Genomic DNA, 24,760 nt, shown 5'->3' on the forward strand with positions numbered 1-24,760 from the left:
ATTTATCATGGCCAATCCACCTAACCTGCACATCTTTGGACTGTGGGAGGAAACCGGAGGACCCGGAGGAAACCCACGCACACACGGGGAGGATGTGCAGACTCCACACAGACAGTGACCCAAGCCGGAATCGAACCTGGGACCCTGGAGCTGTGAAGCAATTGTGCTATCCACAATGCTACCGTGCTGCCCCAAATTATAACAATATTAGGCGGGAACTGAAGAACCTAGATTGGGGGCGGATGCTTGAGGGTAAATAAACATCTGACATCTGGGAGGCTTTCAAATGTCAGTTGAAAGGAATTCAGGACCAGCATGTTCCTGTGCAGAAGGATAAATACGGCAAATTGCTGGAACCTTGGATAACGAGAGATATTGTTGGCCTCATCAAAAAGAAAAAGAAGGCATTTGTCAGGACTGGATGGCTGGGAACAGACGAAGCCTGTGTGGAATATAAGGAAAGTAGGAAGGAACTTAAGCAAGGAGTCAGGAGGGCTAGAAGGGGTCACGAAAAGTCATTGGCAAATAGGGTTAAGGAAAATCCCAAGGCTTTCTACACGTACATAAAAAGCAAGAGGGTAGCCAGGGAAAGAGTTGGCCCACTGAAGGATAGGCAAGGGAATCGATGTGTGGAGGCAGAGGAAATGGGCGAGGTACTAAATGAATACTTTGCATCAGTATTCACCAAAGAGAAGGAATTGGTGGATGTTGAGACTGGAGAAGGGCGTGTAGATAGCCTGGGTCACATTGAGATCCAAAAAGACGAGGTGCTGGGTGTCTTGGGATCTACCCCCAGAATATTGAAGGAGGCAGGAGAGGAAATTGCTGAGGCCTTGACAGAAATCTTTGGATCCTCACTGTCTTCAGGTGATGTCCCGGAGGACTGGAGAATAGCCAATGTTGTTCCTTTGTTTAAGAAGGGTAGCAAGGATAATCCAGGGAACTACAGGCCGGTGAGCCTTACGTCAGTGGTAGGGAAATTACTGGAGAGAATTCTTCGAGGCAGGATCTACTCCCATTTGGAAGCAAGTGAACTTATTAGCGAGAGGCAGCACAGTTTTGTGAAGGGGAGGACGTGTCTCACTAACTTGGTAGAGTTTTTCGAAGAGGTCACAAACTGATGCAGGTAGGGCAGTGGAAGTTGTCTATATGGACTTCAGTAAGGCCTTTGACAAGGTCCCTCATGGTAGCTGGTACAAAAGGTGAAGTCACACGGGATCAAGGGTGAGCTGGCAAGATGGATGCAGAACTGGCTAGGTCATAGAAGGCAGAGAGTAGGAATGGAAGGGTGCTTTTCTAATTGGAGGGCTGTGACTAGTGGTGTTCCGCAGGGATCAGTGCTGGGACCTTTGCTGTTCGTAGTATGTATAAATGATTTGGAGGAAAATGTAACTGGTCTGATTAGTAAGTTTTCAGAGGACACAAAGGTTGGTGGAATTGCGGATAGCGATGAGGACTGTCAGAGGATACAGCAGGATTTAGATCATTTGGAGACTTGGGCGGAGAGATGGCAGATGGAGTTTAATCCAGACAAATGTGAGGTAATGCATTTTAAAAGGTCTAATGCAGCTAGGGAATATACAGTGAATGGTAGAACCCTCAAGAGTATTTAAAGTCAGAGATCTAGGTGTACAGGTCCACAGGTCACTGAAAGGGGCAACACAGGTGGAGAAGGTAGCCAAGAAGGCATATGGCATGCTTGCCTTCATTGGCCGGGGCATTGAGTACAAGAATTGGCAAGTCATGTTGCAGCTGTATAGAACCTTAGTTAGGCCACATTTGGAGCATAGTGTTGAACTCTGGTCGCCACACTGCCAGAAGGATGTGGAGTCTTTCGAGAGGGTGCAGAAGAGATTTACCAGGATGTTGCCTGGTATGGAGGGCATTAGCTATGAGGAGCGGTTAAATAAACTCGGTTTGTTCTCACTGTAACGACGAAGGTTGAGGGGCGACCTGATAGAGGTCTACAAAATTATGAGGGGCATAGACAGAGTGGATAGTCAGAGGCTTTTTCCCAAGAGAGGGGTCAATTACTAGGGGGCATAGGTTTAAGGTGCGAGGGGCAAGGATTAGAGGAGATGTACGAGGCAAGTTTTTTTTTTTTACACAGAGGGTAGTGGGTGCCTGGAACTCGCTGCCGGAGGAGGTGGTGGAAGCAGGGACGATAGTTACATTTAAGGGGCATGTTGACAAATACTTGAATAGGATGGGAATAGAGGGATACGGACCCAGAAAGTGTAGAAGATTTTAGTTTAGATGGGCAGCATAGTTGGCACAGGCTTGGAGGGCCGAAGGGCCTGATCCTGTGCTGTACTTTTCTTTGTTCTTTGACGTGACCACTGGGAGCTTCCAGGCAGCAATAGGACAAATCAGCCAGTAGGTTTTCTTTTTATTCATTCACGGAATCTGAGCATTGCTTGAAAAACCAACATTTATTGCCCAACTCTAATTGGCCTCGAGTTGGGAGTGGTGAGCTGCTTTCTTGAACCATTGCTGTCCATGTGGTACAACCCAACATACTGTTCTGCAGGAAGATCCAAGATTTTGACCCAGAGACAGTGAAGGAATGATGTTATATATTTCCAAGTCAGGTGGTGAATCTGAAGGTGATGCTGTTCCATGCACCGCTGCCCTTGTTTTTCTAGGTAGAGATCTCAAGGTACTGTCAAGGAACCTTGATGAGTTGCTGCACCAAGATAATACAGACTGCAGCCACTGTTTGCCAGTGGTGGAGGGAGTGAATGTCTAAGATGGAGGAGCGGGCTGTTTTGTCCTGGTTGGGGTTGCTGGCCTTGCACAGCTCCAGATATGTGAATATTCAAACATATTTCTGCCTTGTGCCTTATGGATGGTGGACAGCCTTTGAAGATAATCAATGCTGAATTCCCAATCTCTGACTTGCTCTTGGAGCCACTAGATTTATAGGGCTGGTCCCCAGGTCATTATTTTCATATCCTCAGGACATCCCAAAAAACATAATAATTAATTAATTACTGGCAGTGTAATCACAGATGTTTAATAAACAAACATGCACAAACCTCTGTACAGCAAGGTCCCACAATCATCCATGAAGTAAAAGATGTTACTCTCTTTTAATGATATTGGTTAAAGATTAAACGTTGATTAAATGTTGCCCAGGCAAATTCACACGTTCTTTGTAAAATGAAATGGAATCTTTTGCAACCATCTGAACTGGCCAACTTGGTTTCATATCTCATCTGAAAGATACCTAATCTGATAGAGCAGAACTCCCTCAACGCTGTATCAAAGTGCCAACCTAGATTACAGACTCAAATCCTGGGAGTGAAGCAAGTGAAAAGTCCCTTCTCAATTGCCAGGAGAAATTAAAGGTTAAACATTTAAAAAGTTACAGGTAAAAATTTCTATGGGAAGAAACTCACTACATTTTTGCAGATACTGGACAAGTATTGTGATAATTATGCTGTTTCAAACCTTGATTCTCTCTCAAAATGGTCCGCAACCTGCTCATGAAGTTCTTTCAACTCACTAGATTTTATGTCTGTTCTATGTTTACTATTTAAACAGTTTCAAAATCTGTTATTGTTCTATTTGCCTCCACGTCCTGTGGTAACAAGGGCCACAGACTAACCTATTCCTTAGTATATTTTGCGACTTTAAATTCGCTATATAAATGCAAATTGCTGTGGAGTATGGTGTTAATCTGATGCCAACCAGTAGATAGTGCCAGAGTGCAGCTTGTGCCTCGCAATGTCAGCAATTGTACTTTCAAAGCACCTTTAAGCCATGAAATTTTCAAATCGCTTCACAGGAACATTATGGAGCAAAATTTGACACTGAACTACACAAGGGGGTGTTAAGACAGTTGACCAATAGCTTAGTCAAAATACATGATTTTGGGGCAGCACGGTGGCGCAGTGGTTAGCATTGCTGCCTCATGGCACCGAGGTCCCAGGTTCGATCCCGGCTCTGGGTCACTGTCCGTGTGGAGTTTGCACATTCTCCTCGTGTCTGCGTGGGTTTCGCCCCCACAATCAAAGATGTGCAGGGTAGGTGGATTGGCAACACTAAATTGTCCCTTAATTGGAAAAAATTAATTGGCTATTGGAAATTATTTTTAAAAAACATGATTTTAAGGAGCATCGTAAATGAGAAGGGATAGTAAAGAGGGATTTATGGAGCAAGTATCAGAGCTCTCGACCCAGGCAGTTGAAAGCACAGCCACCAATGGGGGAGCAATTAAAATTGAGGATGCACAAGAGGTCAGACTTGGAGCAGTGCAGATAATTTGGAGGGTTGTAGGAGATGACATGGTGAGATTTGAAAATAAGGATAATAATTGTAAAACTTCTCTTACAATAAGGACTGTGTGAACGGTAGCATTGTGGATAGCACAATTGCTTCACAGCTCCAGGGTCCCAGGTTCGATTCCGGCTTGGGTCACTGTCTGTGCGGAGTCTGCACATCCTCCCAGTGTGTGCGTGGGTTTCCTCCGGATGCTCTGGTTTCCTCCCACAGTCCAAAAGATGTGCAGGTTAGGTGGATTGGCCATGATAAATTACCCTTAGTGTCCAAAATTGCCCTTAGTGTTGGGTGGGTTTACTGTGTTATGGGGATAGGGTGGAGGTGTTGACGTTGGGTAGGGTGCTCTTTCCAAGAGTCGGTGCAGACTCAATGGGCCGAATGGCCTCCTTCTGCGCTGTAAATTCTATGAAACGCACCCCACAAGACATTAGCGAATAGGGACTCCAGGGCCTGGTTGGAACATACTGATGCCAGAATCTTACCGCCTTTAAAAATGTTATGAGTTTGGGACCAAAAGCAGATGACAACCCTGCTGGTGTTGCTTGGACACTTGATTTTGCCAGAGGCATCTATTAAGAGCCCAAGTCCAGAGCGCCATCAAATTAAGATTGATGGGTGGGATAGGCGGCCAGCTAGCCCAAATTGGGTGGGGGGATGGTGCTGGCAGCATTGTCTTGCTGACACCCCCATTGGTTGGGAGAGTTGGGTGTGGTTGCGGCATGTATAAGAAAGCAAGATGTGTGTGCGCTCTTAGAAGAGGAGTGAAAATTTAAAACACAGCCTTGCAGCAGGGGCCACAGGTATCATTGCGGAGTGAAATCTAGTGGGTTGGAGGGGTGGAAGGATAGGAGGGCGCACAGAACCACCCCCACCTTTGGCAGTCTGTGGCAAGTCACATCCAGGCACTTGCCAGCTGTGTCCTGAGCAGGGAACTCATCCATCGCCAGGAAGATCCCAGCCGTGGCTGCCAACGGACACATAAATAAACATCCAAGCTAGCTACCTGCTGTGTCATTTCCAAATGTCCTCCCAGTCCCATCTTCAAGCCCGCTCCCGTAGGACCAGGAAGATTCCATCCTATGGGTTAATTAAAAATATTTTGGTAGAGGACGGCCTTTGGGCGGACGCATTGAGTAGGGTCAACGCGACCGCAACATGTGCCAGACTCGGCCTGATCTAATTTAAGGTAATTCACCAGGCTCACATGACAGTGGCCCGGATGAGCAGATTCTTTGAGGTGGAAGACAGGTGTGCAAAATGTGCGGGAGGACCAGCGAACCATGTCCACATGTTTTGGGCATGTCCAAAGCTGAGGGGATTTTGGCAGGGGTTTGCCGACGTCATGTCCAAGGTATTAAATACAAGGGTGGCATTGAGTCCAGAGGTGGCGATTTTCAGGGTGTTGCAGGATACAAGACTCCAGGAGGAGAAAGAGGCAGATGTTCTGGCCTTTGCTTCCCTGGTAGCCCGGAGGAAGATATTACTAGCATGGAAGGACTCGAAGCCCCCAAAATTGGAGACCTGGCTATCGGACATGGCTGGCTTCCTCTGCCTGGAGAAAATTAAGTTCGCCATGAGGGGGTCTCTGCTGTGGTTCGCCCGGAGGTGGCAACAATTCGTCGACTTCTTTGCAGAGAATTAATCGTCAGGGGTTAGGCTAGTGTAGATTAGTGGATAAAGTAATGGTGGGACCTGTGGGAGAGGGAGGTGGTATTTGCACTATGTTAATATTTTCCTTTTTATGAACATTATTTATCTTGCTGCTGTTACAATGCCAAAGAAATACCTCAATAAAATGTTTATTAAAAAAACATTTTGGTGCTGTTCATCAACGATTTTTTTTTAAGCCATCTCAACAGGGCTCTGGAAAATCATAGTACTCACTGGAGAGAAAATAGGAGATCCCCCAACTGTCTGTAGACAAGATTGCTGAACATGTGAAAGTAGGTCCTGTGTCTGACCTGATGGTTTGAAACCCATGGGGGCAGGAGGGGTGGAAACTACAGGAAAGAGAAGGATTTTACAAATAAAGGGACACCATATTGCTGTCATGGCATTCCATACAATGCAAAACCCTGCTGCCTGGACCTAATTCCACCCAGCCATCATAGAATCTATAGTGCATAAGGAGGCCATTCGGCCCATCGAGTGTGCAGCGACCCTCTGAAAGAGCGCCCGACTTAATCATCCCTGGACTTATTGGGCTCCTGGTCCCCAAATTCCTCCAATACAGGACAGGTCTGTGTTCTGGGCCACACATGAATCCCCGGCTTTGGCTTATTTTATTGCACTTTTCATCAAGTTTCTCTCGTTGCTTAAGACTCGCGTCGGCAAATAGGAGGTAACTTGGGTGAAAAGCGGAGCCAAGTGCGACTGATTTCAAAGGGTATTTCGTAAGCTTTCCCCGAGTTGACCAATGAGAAATTAAGTATCTGTAGAAGTATTTCGAAGTTTCAGGTCTGTTATCTTAATAGTTCAGCAGTTCACGTTGACGGGCAATTAAATGGTATCTATCTAGTGCTTATTATTCTTGTGCCTAAAAAGGTGCTCGAGGTAAAAAAATAAATAAAACTTATTTAAATCTGATTTAATCACAGCACCCTGACAATATTTAACGTTTTTCCGGTACTTGCGTTCTCCCCCACGGCCGAATAGATTTCACTCTTTTCGGACAAAATGTGAAGCTGTCAGGCAAGACATTGTCCAATCATTTAAAGTTTTTAAAAGAATACTTCAGAACTTTCTACAGCACTCCAGGACATAAAAATGCAAGTAAGCCTTCTCGAAACACGAGTTATCACCTACCTTATCCTCGGAACTTTTTTTCCACAGGAACCCGTCGTAATATAAAGGCAGAGCGGTAATTTTCTCACGTCTTTGAAAGACTAATCTCAGATTTGTTCTGGGGGCAGCCATTTCTGTTGAACAACAAGCAAGCTGACTGTTATTTATTAACCATGAGGCTGGGCGAAGGAGGTGCACATACAGTCCAGCGTGGCCGTGCTGCTGCTGTCTGTTCACAGCCCCAGTTACCTGTGGTGAGAGACCCCTGGCCCGCCAAAAACAGAGCAGGAGCCTTCCTGCCACTGACTCCTGCAGGAATGAGGAAACTGCTTAATCAGGAAGCTAAAGTAATCAAACTTTTGTGCGATTAATGAGAGAACATTCCTATCAAGCAACAATGACTAAGCGGGCGGGCGGGGGGGGGGGTAATGAAAACCGGTAATGAAATGTGAAGCTACCTGATGACTATGCACTTTAACTTGTCTTTGTGTGTGCTTCTGATGGGGGGGGGGGGGGGGACGGGTTGAATTTAGAGAGGGTCAAAGGAGTGGACAACCTGCCCTGGGGCCTGGCAAAATTAGCCATTAACGGGCAGCACGGTGGCACAGTAGTTAGCACAGCTACCTCACGGCGCTGAGGACCCGGGTCTGATCCCACCCCCGGGTCACTGTCCCAGTGCAGTTTGCACATTCTCACCATGTCTGCCTGTGTCTCGGCCCACAACCCAAAGGACGTGGAGGTTAGGTAGGTTGGCCGCTAAATTGACCCTTAATTGGAAAAGTTTTTTAAAAACTTGCCATTGACAGGTCCAGGCAGCGTGCAACCAAGGGGGTCATCCATTCAAACCATCTGCCCATCTTCTGCGGCCCCGTTCATGACCAGGTGTCCCTGGAGAGGGAACATGCGGTGTCCACGGGCACTATCACAGCCTTCCCCACCCAGTGGGCACCACATGGACTGTATTGCTTTATCGACCCTCTTAATTGCACTTTGATTTGATTTTTGTTAAGTTTCTGTTGATCTTTGTTTTGTTTGGGCAGTGCCTCTATCAGGAGCAGCCCCTTTTAATTTGTCCCTTAGTTTGTTTCTTTTAGTATAATTGTTTGACCTCAAAGAACTTACAAACTGTCATTACACTAATATATACTCAAAGGATTAGCACTGCTTGTCATGTTCTGCAGACTGGTCGAAGTGAATGATGCACTACAGAACATGTCGTTTAAAATAATTTATTGTAAAGCAACTGCATGGTATGATAACTAGGATAAATTAAAATAATAAACTAACACTAAACAACTCTAGTGGAACTACTGCAAATACATCTATCTCCCAGAACGACCAACTCCCAGATCACATGGTGACGTGATGGGATTACAATGCCACCTAGTGGTCGGAGGCAGTGGCGGACTGGGTCTAAAAATATTGGTTGCCAGGAGACAAAGGGGGCCCACCCACAACTACAATGCTATCATTTAATTTTCATAACGAATAAATAAAATTTTCAAAAAATACATATGGAAAAAAGGGTACAATTAAAATTTTTGTGGAAAAAATGTGTATTTCTTAGTAATTACAGTGTACATGTACTGTACATATTACTGGCAGTAGATACCAAATGTAAATACAGAATGTTATAATTGAATTATTTTTAAAAAAATTTTAAGTAATTGGTTGATATTTTAAAATAGTTTCTGCACAATTTACACATTAATAGATAGTTAAAAAGCACAATAGAGCATTGCAGTCCACTATATTAAGAGCAATCGTTTGTGTTCGCTAGATGATTGTGCGAATCTGCCAATAATTGCTTCTGCATCCAATTCATCTAACAAATCCTTTTCAATGGATAGCAACATGTATGATTCCAAATTCTCCTCAGACAGCGAATGTCTTAACCTTGTCTTTATGATCTTTAGCTTTGAAAATGTCCTCTCACATTGGACTTGAGTAACTGATAGTGTGCAGATGACTTTATAAAGTTCATAAAGGTTATCATATGCCTTGTCATGAAGTCTGTTGAATGGCAGAATTTTTAGTACACATGATGGGCAAGTGCTGCAAATTTTACAATTGTTGCAACTGGAATCTATATTCTCACCATCATTAAGCAATAGCTTTAATACATCAAAGTTTGAAGCAAAATAAAACAATTCCAATACGTATTACTTGATCTTTGCTGATTTGTGGAAACAGCTTAATAATACCTTCCAATGCTTCATCTTCAAGGCCCTTCTCTGCAATAGTTTTAAACTTTGCTGGGTCCAAGCAGGACAAATCTTTATACAACTGTTTGTGTTGTACAAAGCGTGATTCTAGTGACTGGACAATACGATCCATTATTAGGTTAAACACATTTACTCGAAAACCAGCTAGAGAATCTGAGGAATTTCTTTCATAATCAATAAGCTCATCTGCCATTCTTTTCTTCTTCCTCTGCCTCTTAACTGGCAATGCTGTTTCCAATGTTTGATTTTCATCCATATTCATCTGTGAAATCCTGTCATTACATTTATTTACAAATTCCAAAGCCTTGCTGTGAACGTTATCAAATGTTCTTGTCTGTTCCTTCAACTTTGTTATAGCTGAATCTACCAAACTCCATGCAGTAAACATATCTAAACCACTTGTCTGTAGATAACTTGATAACGGGGTTGTAGTTTCAAATATATACAAGTAAGTAAATGCTGTCAATATGGTTTCAAACTTTAGAAGACTTTGAAGTAAAACATTTGCTTCATGTTTTGTTTTTGCATCAAACTTTTCTGAATCTTGTATCATTGATAAGCATGTCAATAGATTTACGAAAGTACTGGCAGCGGCATCATCAAAACATCCAAATATAGCTGTTGCTGCATTGGATTTTCCTGACCATCTGGTCTCACCAATTAGCTTTAATCGTTTCATTTTTTCTTGTCCTAGATGTTTTCCAACAACTTCTATCCATACAGCCATTCTCTTGTATGATGCTTTCACAAAAGTTGCTATATTCTGGAGCAAATTGAAAAAAGAAACTGCAGGCACACAACATTTTGTTGTTTCAGTTATCACCAAATTCAAGACATGGGCATAGCACCATATATGAACATGTTGATCAGCTACATCAGCAATTTTACTTTGTAAACCATTATACTGGCCATGGTAGCTTGCAGCGCCATCTGTGCTATCAGATAAACATTTTTGGGGGTCAATTTTAAGATGCTGTAATGTTTCAATCAATAGATCAAAAAGTCCCTGTCCTGTACCATCATTACTTGGCACAACTGAAAGTAGTTGCTCACAGATAATACCTTTAAGCACATGCCGAATAATAATGCTAAACTGATCGATGGATGAATTATCTTGTGTTGAATCAACCTGAATAGAATAATATTTTGCTTGAGAAACTTCATGACTAATTCTTTCTTGTATCATATTCTTCATAATTTTGATTAACATGTTTATAGTTGTTTTACTCAGGTATGTAACAAGTCCACCACGGCCTTTACTTTGAGCCTTTCCTTGTTGCTCTAATCGTTTGATTCTTTGTTTAGACTTGTTTTGCACTGCAGAAACATGAGCTGCCATAATGGGGTCATATTTTGCCATCAACTTCACTGTAGCTAAAAAATTGCCATGATTCAGAACCTCATTATCTAGAGTGTAGGCCGATTCATTTCTGTGACCTCGAAAAGGAAGTGCTTGCTTGCCTAACATCTTTATGATGTCTATAATCCTCATAACAATACTTGTCTGCTTCAATACTTCTTCTTTCCTTTTAATTAGTGATGCTGCAAAAAATTTATCTAAGGTGCCATCATTAACCACACTGATATATTGCTGAGCATTTCTGACATGTGTTGTTGTCGATTCATGTAAAGTCAAGCACTGGCTAATACGCCTGTAGTCACTAAAGCCACTTACAAAGGGTGATGGATTACAAGTGTTGGGAAACTCAAAGGCTAAGCAGTATGAACAATATAAGCATCTATTTTCTTTGTTATATGTTAGCCATTTTCTTGGGACTGAGTCATTCATAATTTTCCTCTCATACAAACGAGCATCAAATGGCAGATCATCAAGTGGCTGAAGTGGATGTTCAGCAAAAAGCTGTTTTAGCTTTTCTCGTGATGGATATTGGAAGATTCCAGTAATTGATCTTTCATTTTCTTGGGTAGGTTCATTTACAGGATGTGCTTCAGAAACCAAGTCACTTATGCTTGAAGGAAGATCTGATTCCCTGTCACTAGTTGAAGCTATGTGTTCAACTACAGGCAGTACAAATACCTGAACAAGGAAGCCAGAAGAAATATTGGGCCTGGGTTGATTAGTAATGGATGCACTTGTATTTGTATCTACATTCAAAGTAGCTCTTCTCTGTTCTTGTAACTCGTATGTCATTGCATCATCACCATGAGCATTGTTTCTTGCTTCTTGATTATTTGTTGCAGAACTGGATATTGATGTGGATTGTGCTTGTGGTATTATAAACTCTGTAATAGGCCTGCATCGCTTGGCTGATTCCTTCCTTTCTGCTTCTTTTTGTTCTTTGCGTTTTAGTGACCCAGATTTATGCTTTTTCTTTTCCATGCTGGTAGGGGTAATATTGCTGAAATAAAAACTTAATTAAAAATAGCCCACATTGGGAAAAATGAATATTGATGATTGCGAGAATAACTTGAAGGAACGCCAGATAAACCCCTACTTGATAAAAAATATAAAATAACTTACTTACACTTCAATAGGCTATGTTCATTAGTCAATACTACTGTGGCCTATGCAGCTTCAGAAGATGAGACAATCCAGTGTTCACACCAGCAAGCAACTGAGACAACTGTTGAAACTTAGAAATTTGGTCCGACTATAGTAAGAAATTAAGAATGGTCCCACGACCAAAGTTAACATGTCCAGTTTGATACCAGTGTAGTGTTACAAGTCGCAACCCTTTGAGTTTACCGATCATGGCTTATCACTTCAATATCTTTGACCTCATGATTCACGGTCAAAGGTACCGCTTCTCCTTTTCGGTGACCTCACGACCCTATGTACTGCTTGATATCCTTTCAAGTTGCCGACCATCTCAAATCACAAACTGTAACTTTATCTTTAAATTCACACACTCTTGCTGAAAACATGGATTTCCAACTATGTCCGACCCGGGTGAACCAGCCGTTCCATCCCCCCCCCCCCCCCCCCCCCCCTCCCCCTCTCCACTCCTTTTCACATCCGTTTAACACTGCTTCGTTCCTTCATACACTGAGTGATTATTTGTTTGTTTCTTTATTGCATTTTTATTTGGTATTGCTCTTTTTAAAAACAATTATATTTTATTAAGTTAGAATACAAATCTGAGGAAAGAAGTTGGAGATTTATTTATCTAATTAATTATAATTTTTAAGGGCCCTTCAGAGATTCACGGGCCCCTTCTTGGCTCTCCGGGCCCCGGACCGATGTACCGGCTGAACCAAGACTACTGCTTGATATCCTTTGAAGTTGCCGACCATCTCAAATCACGAATTGTAACTTCATCTTTAAATTCACACACTCTTGCTGAAAACATGGAATTTCCTTAATTATGCCCGACCCGGGCCCCCCTATTCCACATCCTTCCACTACCTCCCCTGCTTCGTTCATTTTCATGCACTGCTTATTTGTGTCCTGTTCTCTTTTTTTTCTTATTCCTTTTTATTACTAAAACAGTTGTCTGTGTTTGTTTCTTTATTGCATTTTTATTTGATATAGGGGGCCCACTTCATCAGTGGCCCACTTGCCATCGGGCAAGCTGACACCCTGGCCAGTCCTCCACTGGTCGGAGGTCATGCATAACATTATGCATATCATCACATCCCCTTTCCTTTGCAAGAGAAAATTATTTACAAGCATTAAATTACTATTTACATTTCATCATGATATGCATAACTATATACATGTTCAGACATCTTTTGTTTTTACAGTCTGTTACAAGTTCAGTCTTTCTGGCTTATGCCATATTCTTGTGGATCTTTTTAGTGTTTGCTGAACAGGCACAGGTTCTTCATGTTCGTTAATGTTTGTTGTTTGTGTTTGATGTTGTTCATGTGTTGACGTATCATCCTCTTGTCATGTTCGTTTCTCCTCTTGTGTTGATTCCGTCTGTACTTCAGCTGTTTTAAGACTGATGTATGCTTCTTCTGGTGGTTGCATCACAAATGGTTGCCGTACTTTGATCAAGGCTCTTCTATTCCGTCTCAGAACAACACCTTCATCCGTCATAACAAGATATGAGTTTGGACCTGCTGGTCGCAGTACTGTTGTCTGTTTAGACCATCCTTTGCCTTTGGAGTCTTCTACTCTCACCGTATCCTCTGGCTGCAGCGGTTGAAGCCTTTTGGCAGACCTATCATAGAACCCTTTGACATTCTTGATCACGCACCTTGCCGTTGAATTCAACAACTGCGCTATCTCCGGGTAGTCCAAGAAATAGTCTATAGTCCTTTCCATTGAAATGGAAAAGGTCCATGCCAACCTTCTGCCACAGAGATAGAACATAGAACATAGAACAGTACAGCACAGAACAGGCCCTTCGGCCCTCAATGTTGTGCCGAGCCATGATCACCCTACTCAAACCCACATATCCACCCTATACCCGTAACCCAACAACCCCCCCCCCCCCCTTAACCTTACATTTATTAGGACACTACGGGCAATTTATCATGGCCAATCCACCTAACCCGCACATCTTTGGACTGTGGGAGGAAACCGGAGCACCCGGAGGAAACCCACGCACACAGGGGGAGGACGTGCAGACTCCACACAGACAGTGACCCAGCCGGGAATTGAACCTGGGACCCTGGAGCTGTGAAGCATTTATGCTAACCGCCATGCTACCCTGCTGCCCTTGCCCATCTGCATAGATTCCTTGCTCTGCCTGCGCTGAAATCTTCGGCATGTTTCACAGTTTCCACCATCAGCTCAGAAGAGAGTTAAATCACTTGGTTGCATGGTGTACCTCTCTCTAAATTCTGGAAAGACCAAGGAACTGATCATCGACTTCAGGAAGCGTAGCACGACAACCTTCCCTATCTAAAGAGATCATTCCTAAATCAAGAGTTCTTTGGAAGACTATGGCGGAATGTGTGATTTTCCCTCGAAAGCCCTGGGATTGAATCCAGGACACGGGAATTAACTTTTTAATATTTTTCAGTTAATACTTTTTAATTTCTAATATCTTTTCTATTATTGCTTTCTTGCTTCTCCAGCCCTTGATGTATTATTACTATTTTCCTTGGAAAGTTAATATAAATTATCCCCTTTGTCTACTGTGAAGACAGACACAAAATTATGACTTAATCAGTCTCCTAGATAGGTAAGTTGGAAAACTATCTAATATTTAAAAAAGGTGAAAGTGGCAGAACCAAGAAGTTATAGTCCTGTTAGTTTAACATCTTCTGCGGGAAAATTACTTGAGTATGTAATTAAGGACAGAGTTACTGAGCACTTGAAGTATGGACTGGAGCCAGCATAGTTCTTTAAAATTATAAGCCTAATTAAAAGATTGGGAGAAGATAACTTGTGGTGTCCCACAAGAAACTGTACTGGAGCCAAAACTATTTGCTCAATAAATTGATGGCTTAATGTATCCAAGTTTGCTGATGGCACAACGTTTCATGGAATATTGAATGGAGTATATAATTACAAAGACACATTGATGAGTTCAGTGAGTGGATAAAACATTAATAGAGAGATTTCAACTCACGAAAATGTGAGGTCAGCCATTTTGGACCAAAAAAGGATAGAAGTGTTATGTGGAAAAAAGCTAGGGACAGCGAACTTCCAATCTCTTTATCGGGTATATAATTTGATACGACCTCCACGGGGATAGAACTTGTATTGCATCTGATTTTCCTCTTACACCTCAGAGTATGAGCTACCCAGGTGTCTAAGTGGCAGAGCTTCCTCCCAATTGGAGAAACTCCCCACAGGATATAAACCCCGACCTGGAAGCAGTTTGGGGAAGGTGACCCTGTGGGGAGTGGAGAGGAGTGATTGCTGTGTCTTGTGTGAGAATAATGAGAGTTGTATCCTGTCAGTCAGGCCTTGTGGAGTCTTTGTTTCCGTCTACAACATACAATTCCATCAGCTTTAATTTTATCTGAAAGTCTCTTATTCAGAAATGTCTTCTGGAAGAAACATAGATATTCTTCTCTCTATTATTTTACATACTTTCTCAAAAATTCTATTAGGCTTGTTAGGCATGGCTTTCACTTTTACAGATCTATTCTAGATCTATTTCCCTTAATCAACTCAAATTTATTTAAGTGCTCAGTTAATCTGTCTTTAATTATATATTCCAATAACCCCCCCTGTTACAGATGGTAAACTCTGACAGGTTTCTAATTTCCTGTTTTCTCTCTCTCACACAACCTTTCCAATACACAGCACCCCATCACTAAATTACCAACAATCATAACTCAACCTCACATTCATAGCTTTACCTCACCCGTACACACTTAGAAGTGTTATAAGCCTTACACTCATATCTCACGGCTTGCGTAATTACTGTTGGAGGTCTGAAGAAACTTAGGGTTCCATAGATCACTATGATATAATGGTCAGGTACAAAAATAATCATAAAAACTAATGCCTTTATATATGGAGGGCTAGAATATAAAAGAGAGTTAGCTTTGTTTTAGCTATACCAAATGTAATAACCCTCACGAGACCCATGGCGATGACCCGATTGATCCCCCCATGGGGCTGGTGGAATACAAGCTCCCCGACTGATAGGCGGCGGGCTATTAGCTGGAGCTCATGGACTGGATTGGGACTGGCATGATCGGCAGTCCCAGTTGGGACCTATGTGCTGTATGCCACATTGAGACCTCTTCTTTTGGTTGGAAATAAACTTCCGTTTAATTAATTATTTTAATAATTGGGATTAGCAAGGGATGGAGATATTTTTATGCACTATGTTTACATTTGTATTTGTACTGTTTACTGTTATTATAAAATTATAAACACCTTAATACAATGTTTTACAAAAAAAATAATCTTTATTGTCACAAGCAGGCTTACATTAACACTGCAATGAAGTTACTGTGCAAATCCCCTAGTCGCCATATTCCGGCACCTGTTCGGGTACACAGAGGGAGAATTCAGAATGCCCAAATTACCTAATAGCACATCTTTCGGGACTTGTGGGAGGAAGCCCACGCAGACACACGGAGAACATGCAGACTCTGCACGGACAGTGACCCAAGCCGGGAATTGAACCTGGGACCCTGGCACTGTGAAGCAACTGTGCTAATCACTGTGCCGCCCGGGTCTCCTTCTCAGGTCTCCTGAGCTTTTATACCAAGGTGTGATCAGACCACATCTGGAGTACTTGTACAGTTCTGAGCACTGCACTTTAGAAAGGATAAAATGACCTGGTTTAGGAGTGCAGCACAGATTCAGCAGAATGATGCAAGAACACCATGGGTGCATACAGTCTGAACCCAGTCAGTTTAATGTCAGTGGTGGGAAAGCTTCTAGAAATAATTACTTGGGATAGAATTAGTAGTTGCATGGAAAATGTTGGTTAATCAAGAAGATCCAGCATGGACTTCTAAAAACAAAATTGAGAAATTATTGGAAACAATTCTGAGGGACAGAATTAATCTCCACTTGGAAGGGCAAGGATTAAGCAAGGATAGTCAGCATGGTGTGTCAGGAGCAGATCATGTCGAACAAATTTGACTGAATTTTTGAAGAGGTGACTAGGCATGTGGATGAGGGCAGTGGAGTTGATATAGTCTTCATGGACTTCAGTACGGTTTTTGACAAGGTTACATATGGGAGACTGCTCAAGATGGGAAGAGCCCATGGGATCTCGGGCAAATTGGATCCAAAACTGGTGTTATAATCCTACAGGAGGCCCAAGAATCTGCCACTTCAAAGTCACTGTTGCCTCACCCGTGTACGATTTACCCAGATGAGGGGGCGGGGCTGCTCCCCTTTTCCTAGGAGTGCTGGGGCATAAATACACTGGCCCCAGGTATGGGCCGGGTGCGGGAGATCCTTCAGCGAGTAGGAGGTGTAAACAGTAAGGAGAATAAATCAACACCTTTCTACACTGACTGCTTCTGAGTGGCCGTTTGCCTGAGACTTTACACTGGAGACAAGGATTAAGTGGAGCTGCAGGAGGTGCCATTTCCTCTGGACCAAACCCATCTCGATTAGACCTTGGGAGGTCTCCATTCAGGCAACAGATATAACACTCATCGCTAAGCTAGAGGCGTTCGACGCCAAGACGGGACATTGGACCCAGTACATTGAGCAAGTGCACTACTTTTCTTGTCTGAATAACATAGTCGGGGACGAGAGGCAGACGGTGACCCTCCTCAAGGTTTGCGGCGCAGAGACTTACAGCATTATCAAAAGCTTAACTTTTCCCAAATCACCCGCCGGTTTGAGGAGCTCATTGCACTGGTCGCCAACCATTTTGACCTGAAGCTGTCGCTAATCGTTCGCCGTTTTCCATGCGGTTTCTCAATACCTGGGTGAACCTGTGATGGAATTTCGAGGCTGTTTGCAAAAACTCATCGAATTCTGTGAGTTCGGCCTTACATTATCTGAGGCACTCAGAAACCGTTTGGTTTGTGGGATCAGAGATTGGGTGACCCAAGAATGTTTGTTGGGTGAAACTAATCTGGACGTGAAGAAAGCGACCAAGATAGCTTTGTCCTGGAAGGACGCAGAACGCAGTGTCCAGGAACTCTGACTCTGAGGGATGGCCATCCTTAACCTTGGTCGCCCAACAAGGCACAGAGTGCCCCTCTCCTGTTCTGCAGTTCCAGACTCCTGCCACTGGGGGGCGCACTCCGGATGGCCAGGATCGATGGCAACATTTTCCTGCGTGGGCCGCTGTATTTCCCGCACACCGGACACCCCTGATGCATGGAATGAACGCGCTGGCGCCAGAGCGAATCTACGGGGCAGACGCCAGTGAGAAATTACACCCGCCCGCCTCCGCCACTTAATTGACCGTCCCAGAGGGTGGATATATCTCATCGACGACAGGCCGGAGGAGGCCCACCGTGTTTAGTGCATTTTGGCACCACAGGTGGCACCTAACCGAGTGACAGTCTGGTTCATCAGTTTCCCAATACGATGGAACATGATACCAGAGCTGCGGTTTCTATAATCTGCCCAGGCACAAACTCCCAAATTTGCTCAGGGATACGCGTTTTGGCGTTACGAGATACCAACGCCGGGCTGTCGATGTATACCGGGGTGCAATTGGGGATCGTCGGCACCTCCGGAAGTCCCAGTGGAATATGGGGCTCAGTCGACGAACTTACCACTGGAGTAGTAAAAGGTTCAGGCCGAAATTTGCTGAGGCGTGACTGGCAGCAACTATGCCGGATGTACCCCGGTGGGCCGGACGCGGTATTGGCCTCCGCCAAGATATCAGTAGACCCAGAAGCTCAATCACACTGTGCTTTGCTTTGCATTTTCTATGCTTTGAAACCAAAGGTCGATGCAGAACTGGACCATTTGGAGAAGTTGGGAATAATCCGGCCGGTGCAATTTGTGCATTGGGCTGCACATTATGAAGCCTGACGGTTCCATCAGCCTCTGCAGAGATTATAAAATGACCATCAACACTCATTCCGTCTGGATTGTGATCTGGTGCCAAAGATTGAGGACCTATACGCAAGGCTCAGTGGAGGAAGGACTTTCACCAAACGTATCACTCGTCCTCAAATGGGTTGGCGGCACGTGTCATAGACCAGTTTATTTCAAACTTTTTTGCCTGGGACCAATTTGGACCAACCGGCCATCCTTCGGGTCGCACGCCGGCCGACCTTGGCGACCCAGCCGCCCGAAATTTGTGACCCACCGTTTTCACTTGCCTATACTGTGAAAGGTGAGCCTGCTTGGGCCTCACACTTGCTTTGTTGTTCAAAGTTATATTTCTCATAATGACTTCAGCTAATGATGTAAGATCACACTGCATCTGTTGAAAAAAATCAAGAAGTTTGTCCTCAAACTCATCATGCCCTTCGAATGTCTTTGAAGTTTTGAGGATTTAAAATTTTCATTTGCAAGTGTTTCCCTGCAGATAACACACATGAAATTTGAATCCTGATTTGCATTGGCACAATTTATAAATCCACACCCCAAGTAATCATCTTTACGCGGCTTGTTCCTGTTTTCAGCTTCTTCGTGGATAGTTCACCAGAGGCCCTGGAGTTCACACAGCACTGCTGGCAGCTGCAAAATGGAGCAATCTAGCTTATGCCCAAAACACATGACATCAGCATGACTTGCTCTCTGCCACCATTCCAGGCTGGAAGACCCCAGCAATTTAAAAAAAAAAAAATCTCTTCCTGAGTCAGCGCACTAACGTTAGGAGGAGGCATTCTCCTGAGCATTATCGAGGGGCACGCAGGGAACAACCGACATTTTGACAGCCGGTCGTGGCCGGCATTTTTAAAAGCCAGTGGCGCTGTTGGGCACCACTTTGGTGATCAGGAACGCCTGGATGTGTGGCCCTGTGATTGAGGATGCTGCAACACGTGGCTCCGTGATGGGGAATCCACAATGCATGGCCCCGCAATCGGGAACGGCTCAATGCATGACCCTGTTACCCTCCTGACACCCGCCCCCGATCCACCCACGGGTCGCAACCATGGATTTGAAGATGACTGCTGAAGACAGTCAAACTCAGGATGCGAAAACAGACCCAGGGTTCCCCAGAAACCAGCCTCCCCGTTTCCTGTTCTACTATGGGACCACGCTGCATGCTACCACAGCGGTGATGCCCACGGACATTTTGATGGGATGTCACTTGCACACACGATCGAGCCTCGTTTAGCCGGACATCGGGGATAAGGTCCGCGACTGGCAGGAACAGGTCAAAGCGAAGCACACCAGGCCCATTAGGGAATTAGTCGCAGCTGCTGTCGGTTATGTCTGGATTTCTGCAGACGGGGCATTATGGATTCCGGAAACGATAATAAAACGGTCCGGGCTGATCTCGTATGTGGTGCGGGTACTAGATAAAGACTCCAACCGACACGTAGACCATCTCCGAAGCTGGGTGGAAGAGGTGCCCAAGGACCGAGCAAGGCCAGTGGTGTCCCTCCCTCCAGAACAGCTGCCCGTGATGCCCAGCAAGGCAGCTGACTCCGGGAGATTGACCGATCCAACCAGGACTCGGACATGGAGTTTTTACCCACTGACGTCGACGCAGGCCCAGGGATGGCCGCCAAGCAAGGGACGAGGATGTTCCAGATGTTCGGCCAGGAAGCGACGCTCCCCGGTCTGTTATACCCTTCCAAACACTGGATACAGCCAGGCGAAGAGGGAAAAGGGTTTCTCCCCTCCCATCGAAATGGATGACGTATCGGAATTGCGGGCGGGAGGGGGGGGGGGGATGTGTGTGTCTGTTATAACCCTACAGGGTGCCCGGGGATCTGCAACCTCAGAGTCCTTGTGGCCTCACATGAGTACAACTTACCTGGCTGAGGGGGTGGAGGCTGCCCCCCTTTTCCTAGGACTGCTGGGACATAAATACCACGGCTTGGATGTGGGCTGGGCACGGGAGATCCTTCGATGAGTAGAAAGTGTAAATAGTAAGGAGAATAAATCAAACCTTTTTACAGTCATCGCTTCCGAGTGGTCGCTTGCCTGAGAGCTTACAATTGGCTCAGTGGCAGGAGGCAGAGGGTGATGGTTGAAGATTGCTTTTTGGGACTGGAAGCCTGTATCCAGTGGTGTACGCCAGGGATCGATGCTGGGTCCCTTACTGTTTGTCGTGTACATTAATGATCTGGACGTGAATGCGGGAGCTACGATCAGTCAGTCTGCAGATGAGACAAAATTTGGTGGTGTGGTAAATAGTCAGAAGGAAAGCCTTAGATTACAGGATGATATAGACGGGCTGGTCAGGTGGGCAGAACAGTGGCAAATGGAATTTGAGCCAGAAAAGTGTGAGGTGATGCATGCTGGGAGGGCTAACAAGGCAAGGGAATAAACAATGAACAGTAGGACACTTGGAAGTACAGAGGACCATAGGGACCTAAGGCTGCATGTCCATAGATTCACAAAGGCAGATCACAAAGGCAGCAGGAAAGGTAGGTAAGGTGGTTAAGAGGCATTTTGGATACTTGCCTTTATTAGCCGAGGCATAGAATATAAGAGAATGAAAGGTTATGATGGAGCTGTATAAAATGTTCACTGAGCAACAACTAGAGTACTGTGTGCAATTCTAGTCACCACACTATAGGAAGGATATGATTGCACTAGAGAGGGTGTCGAAAAGATTCACCAGAATGTTGCCTTGGCTGGAGCATTTCAGCTATGGCAAGAGGATGGTTAGGCTGGGGTTGATTTCCTTAGAGCAGAAAAGGCTGAGGGGGACATGATCGAGGTGTACAAAAGTAGGAGGAACATAGATTGGAAGAAATTTTGCCACTTAATAGAGAGGTCAATAACCAGGGGGCATACTGGCGGGGAGGGTGCAGTCCGTTAAGATGACGGTGCTCCCGAGGTTTTTGTTCCTGTTCCAGTGCCTCCCCATCCTTATCCCGAAGGCCTTTTTTAGGAGGGTCAACAGGGGTATTACGGGATTTGTGTGGGCGCATGGGACTCCGAGGGTGAGAAGGGTGTTCCTGGAACGGGGCAGGGATAGGGGGGGGGCTGGCATTGCCCAACCTCTGTGGGTACTATAGGGCTGCCAACGCAGCGATGGTGCGTAAGTGGGTAATGGACGGGGAAGGGGCAGCATGGCAGGATGGAGGTGGCATCCCGTGTGGGCACGAGCCTGGAGGCGCTGGTAACGGCACCGTTGCTGCTCCCTCCAACGAGGTACACCATGAGCCCGGTGGTGGCGGCTACCCTCAAAATTTGGGGGCAATGGAGACGGCATAGGGGAGAAGTGGGGGGCTCGATGGAGGCCCCGATACAGGGGAACCATCGGTTTGTCCCAGGGAGCATTGATGGCGGATTTCTGGGCTGGCACAGGGTAGGGGTGAGGAGGTTGAGGGACCTGTTTGTGGAGGGGAGGTTCGCGAGCTTGGGGGAGTTAGAGGGGAAGTTTGGGCTCCCCCCGGGGAACATGCTTAGGTACATGCAGGTGAGGGCGTTTGCCAGGCAGCAGGTGGAGGGGTTCCCCTTGCTGCCCCCACGAGGGGTGCGGGATCGGTGGCTCTCGGGGGTGTGGGTTGGAGGAGGGAGGATTTCGGACATATACAGGGTAATTTCAGGAGGTAGACGAGGCCTCGGTGGAGGAACTGAAGGGTAAATGGGAAGAGGAGCTGGGTGAGGAGATTGAGGAGGGGACGTGGGCGGATGCCCTAGAGAGAGTGAATTCCTCCTCTTCCTGTGCGAGGCTTAGCCTCATACAGTTTAAGGTGCTGCATAGGGCCCACATGACTGGGACGAGGATGAGTAGGTTTTTCGGAGGCGAGGACAGGTGTGCTAGGTGCTCGGGGAGCCCAGCGAACCACGCCCATATGTTTTGGGCGTGCCCAGCGCTGGGGGAGTTTTGGAAGGGGGTAGCAAGGACGGTGTCGAGGGTGGTGGGATCCAGGGTCAAGCCAGGCTGGGGACTCACAATTTTTGGTGTTGCAGTGGAGCCAGGAGTGCAGGAGGCGAAAGAGGCCGGTGTTCTGGCCTTTGTGTCCCTAGTAGCCCGGCGGAGGATCTTGCTCCAATGGAAGGATGCGAGGCCCCCAAGCGTGGAGGCCTGGATCAATGATATGGCGGGGTTCATTAAATTGGAGAAGGTGAAATTTGCCCTGAGGGGATCAGTACAAGAGTTCTTTAGGCGGTGGCAGCCTTTCCTGGACTTCCTGGCGGAACGGTAGGGAAATAGGCCGGCAGCAGCAGCAACCCGGGGGGGGGGGGAGGTAGGGAGGGGGGGGGGGGTTTGGATCGGTGGGAGGGAGAACTGTGTACATGGGTTTGTGGCCGGTGTTATCTCTTTCCCTTTTGTTGTTTGGGTGTTCTTTTGTTTTTTTTTTCTTTTGTTTGTAGTTGCTTTTGAAGTTGGGTGGGTATTGTTCTTGGGGTGTTACCGTGGTTGTTTTGTTAATAGAGTTGAGATGTTTATATTTTGTAAAAATCTCAATAAAAATTTTTTTTTAAAAAAAAACCAGGGGGCATAGACTTAAGGGGCAGGAGATTTATGAAATGAAAAATGAAAATCGTTTATTGTCACGAGTAGGCTTCAAATGAAGTTACTGTGAAAAGCCCCTAGTCGCCACATTCCGGCGCCTGTTCGGGGAGGCTGTTAGAGGGTAGTTGAGGAAAAGCGTTTTCACCCAGAGGGTGGTGTAAATCTGGAACTCACTGCCTGAAAGGGCGGTAGAGGTGGGAACCCTCACAACATTTAAGAAGCATTTAGATGAGCACTTGAAACACCACAGCATACAAGGCTTCAGGCCAAGTGCTAGAAAATCTGATTAGGATAGATGCTCGATGGCCGACGCAGACACAATGGGCCGAAGGGCCTCTTTTTGTGCTTAAAAAAGAAACAATATTCAAGGGTACGGAGGAAAGGACAATGGCACTCAGCTGGATGCAGATACAATTGGCTGAATGGCCACCACTGCACTGTAACAATTCTGTGGGTTAGAGAACGAGGAGAGGTTGCATTAACAAACTTTTATTATCTGTAAAACAGAAGATGGAAGGGTGCTTTGAATGTGTTTCTTTCAGTTTTTGAATGAAATTATTTAGGGTAGATAGAGAGAGATGCTTTCCACTGCCAGCCTGCACAGTTGAACGTCTGCCTGCATTTATTTTTCAGAAGTCTTTTCAGAGGGAAGGTGAACTGTGCCAGAACAGGTGCTGCCACTGTTGATAGAAGAGCATTCGAGCAGGAAGAAGAGTGAATTATGGACTCAAAGGACAAACCATGCTCTAAGGTTTAGCCATCTGGGATGGCCACTTCCAACTAGATACAGGGAAACTCGCAAAGCCTAGCGGGTAAAATGGACAATCCAAGACTCAGAGCCTGAAATGTAAGTAAGACGTCCAGACGGTATCAAAACTGCGACCAATTAGCATTTTAATGGTGCCGATTAGCATTTGATGGCCCATCTTCAACAAAATAAAGGACGGGTACTCGAGCAACTGGTACAGTCCCAGACATTTCAGCACCTCTCCCTGCTCAAGGGAAATGCAAACAACGGGGTCAGTGACCACTTGGGACACGTCCAGCCATCCGGATCCCCGTCCACCTATTGGTTAGGAATCGAACGGAGTGATCAGGGATCACCCAATTAGTAGGGTCCAAACTGGAGGACTGCCCAAAAGAGCGTGAAAACCCCCAAGTATAAGAAGAAGAATTTGCCACATGTTCGTCCTATCTTGGATCTGGTACCCCGGTCACGGCCATCTCCAATTGCAGCAACACCAGAAGCAAGTACAAGTTCAGTGCTCGCTCCCAGACGGATGAGCCTAGCTGAGCAGCAGTTACTCTTTCGGACTCGATAGATCCAGAATCGAACAGCGGCCACTGTTTCTCTGACCTAACCCCAGTGCCCAAAGTTAAGTACAAGTTGTCTTAGTCGATAGGTGTAGTTAACTAGTAGTGTTTATGTTGCATGACTAATTGTGTGTAAATAAAGTACCCTTGACCGTGAACTAACTAACTGGTGTTTGGCTCTTTGATCGATAGCCGGTTGAAACTTGTGGTGGTATCATTCGATACCTGGCGACTCTAAGCATTAGGACATAGATA

General features: G+C 45.3%; 1 protein-coding gene across 1 annotated transcript in view; it reads right to left on the reverse strand.

Moving 5' to 3' along the window:
- The window catches only part of LOC119970199 (signal-transducing adaptor protein 1-like), a 94,729-nt gene extending 87,354 nt beyond the window's left edge, over window positions 1-7,375 (reverse strand). Inside the window, exons 1-2 of the mRNA XM_038804448.1 lie at window positions 7,318-7,375; window positions 7,090-7,202 (exon numbers count right to left, since the gene is read on the reverse strand). Of these exons, the coding sequence (XP_038660376.1) occupies window positions 7,090-7,200 (111 nt within the window). The 5' untranslated portion in view covers window positions 7,201-7,202; window positions 7,318-7,375. The remainder of the gene's footprint in view (window positions 1-7,089; window positions 7,203-7,317) is intronic.
- Window positions 7,376-24,760: the final 17,385 nt, after the last annotated feature.

This window comes from Scyliorhinus canicula, chromosome 8 (assembly GCF_902713615.1).
Source record: "Scyliorhinus canicula chromosome 8, sScyCan1.1, whole genome shotgun sequence".
Classification (NCBI taxonomy): Eukaryota; Metazoa; Chordata; class Chondrichthyes; order Carcharhiniformes; family Scyliorhinidae; genus Scyliorhinus; species Scyliorhinus canicula.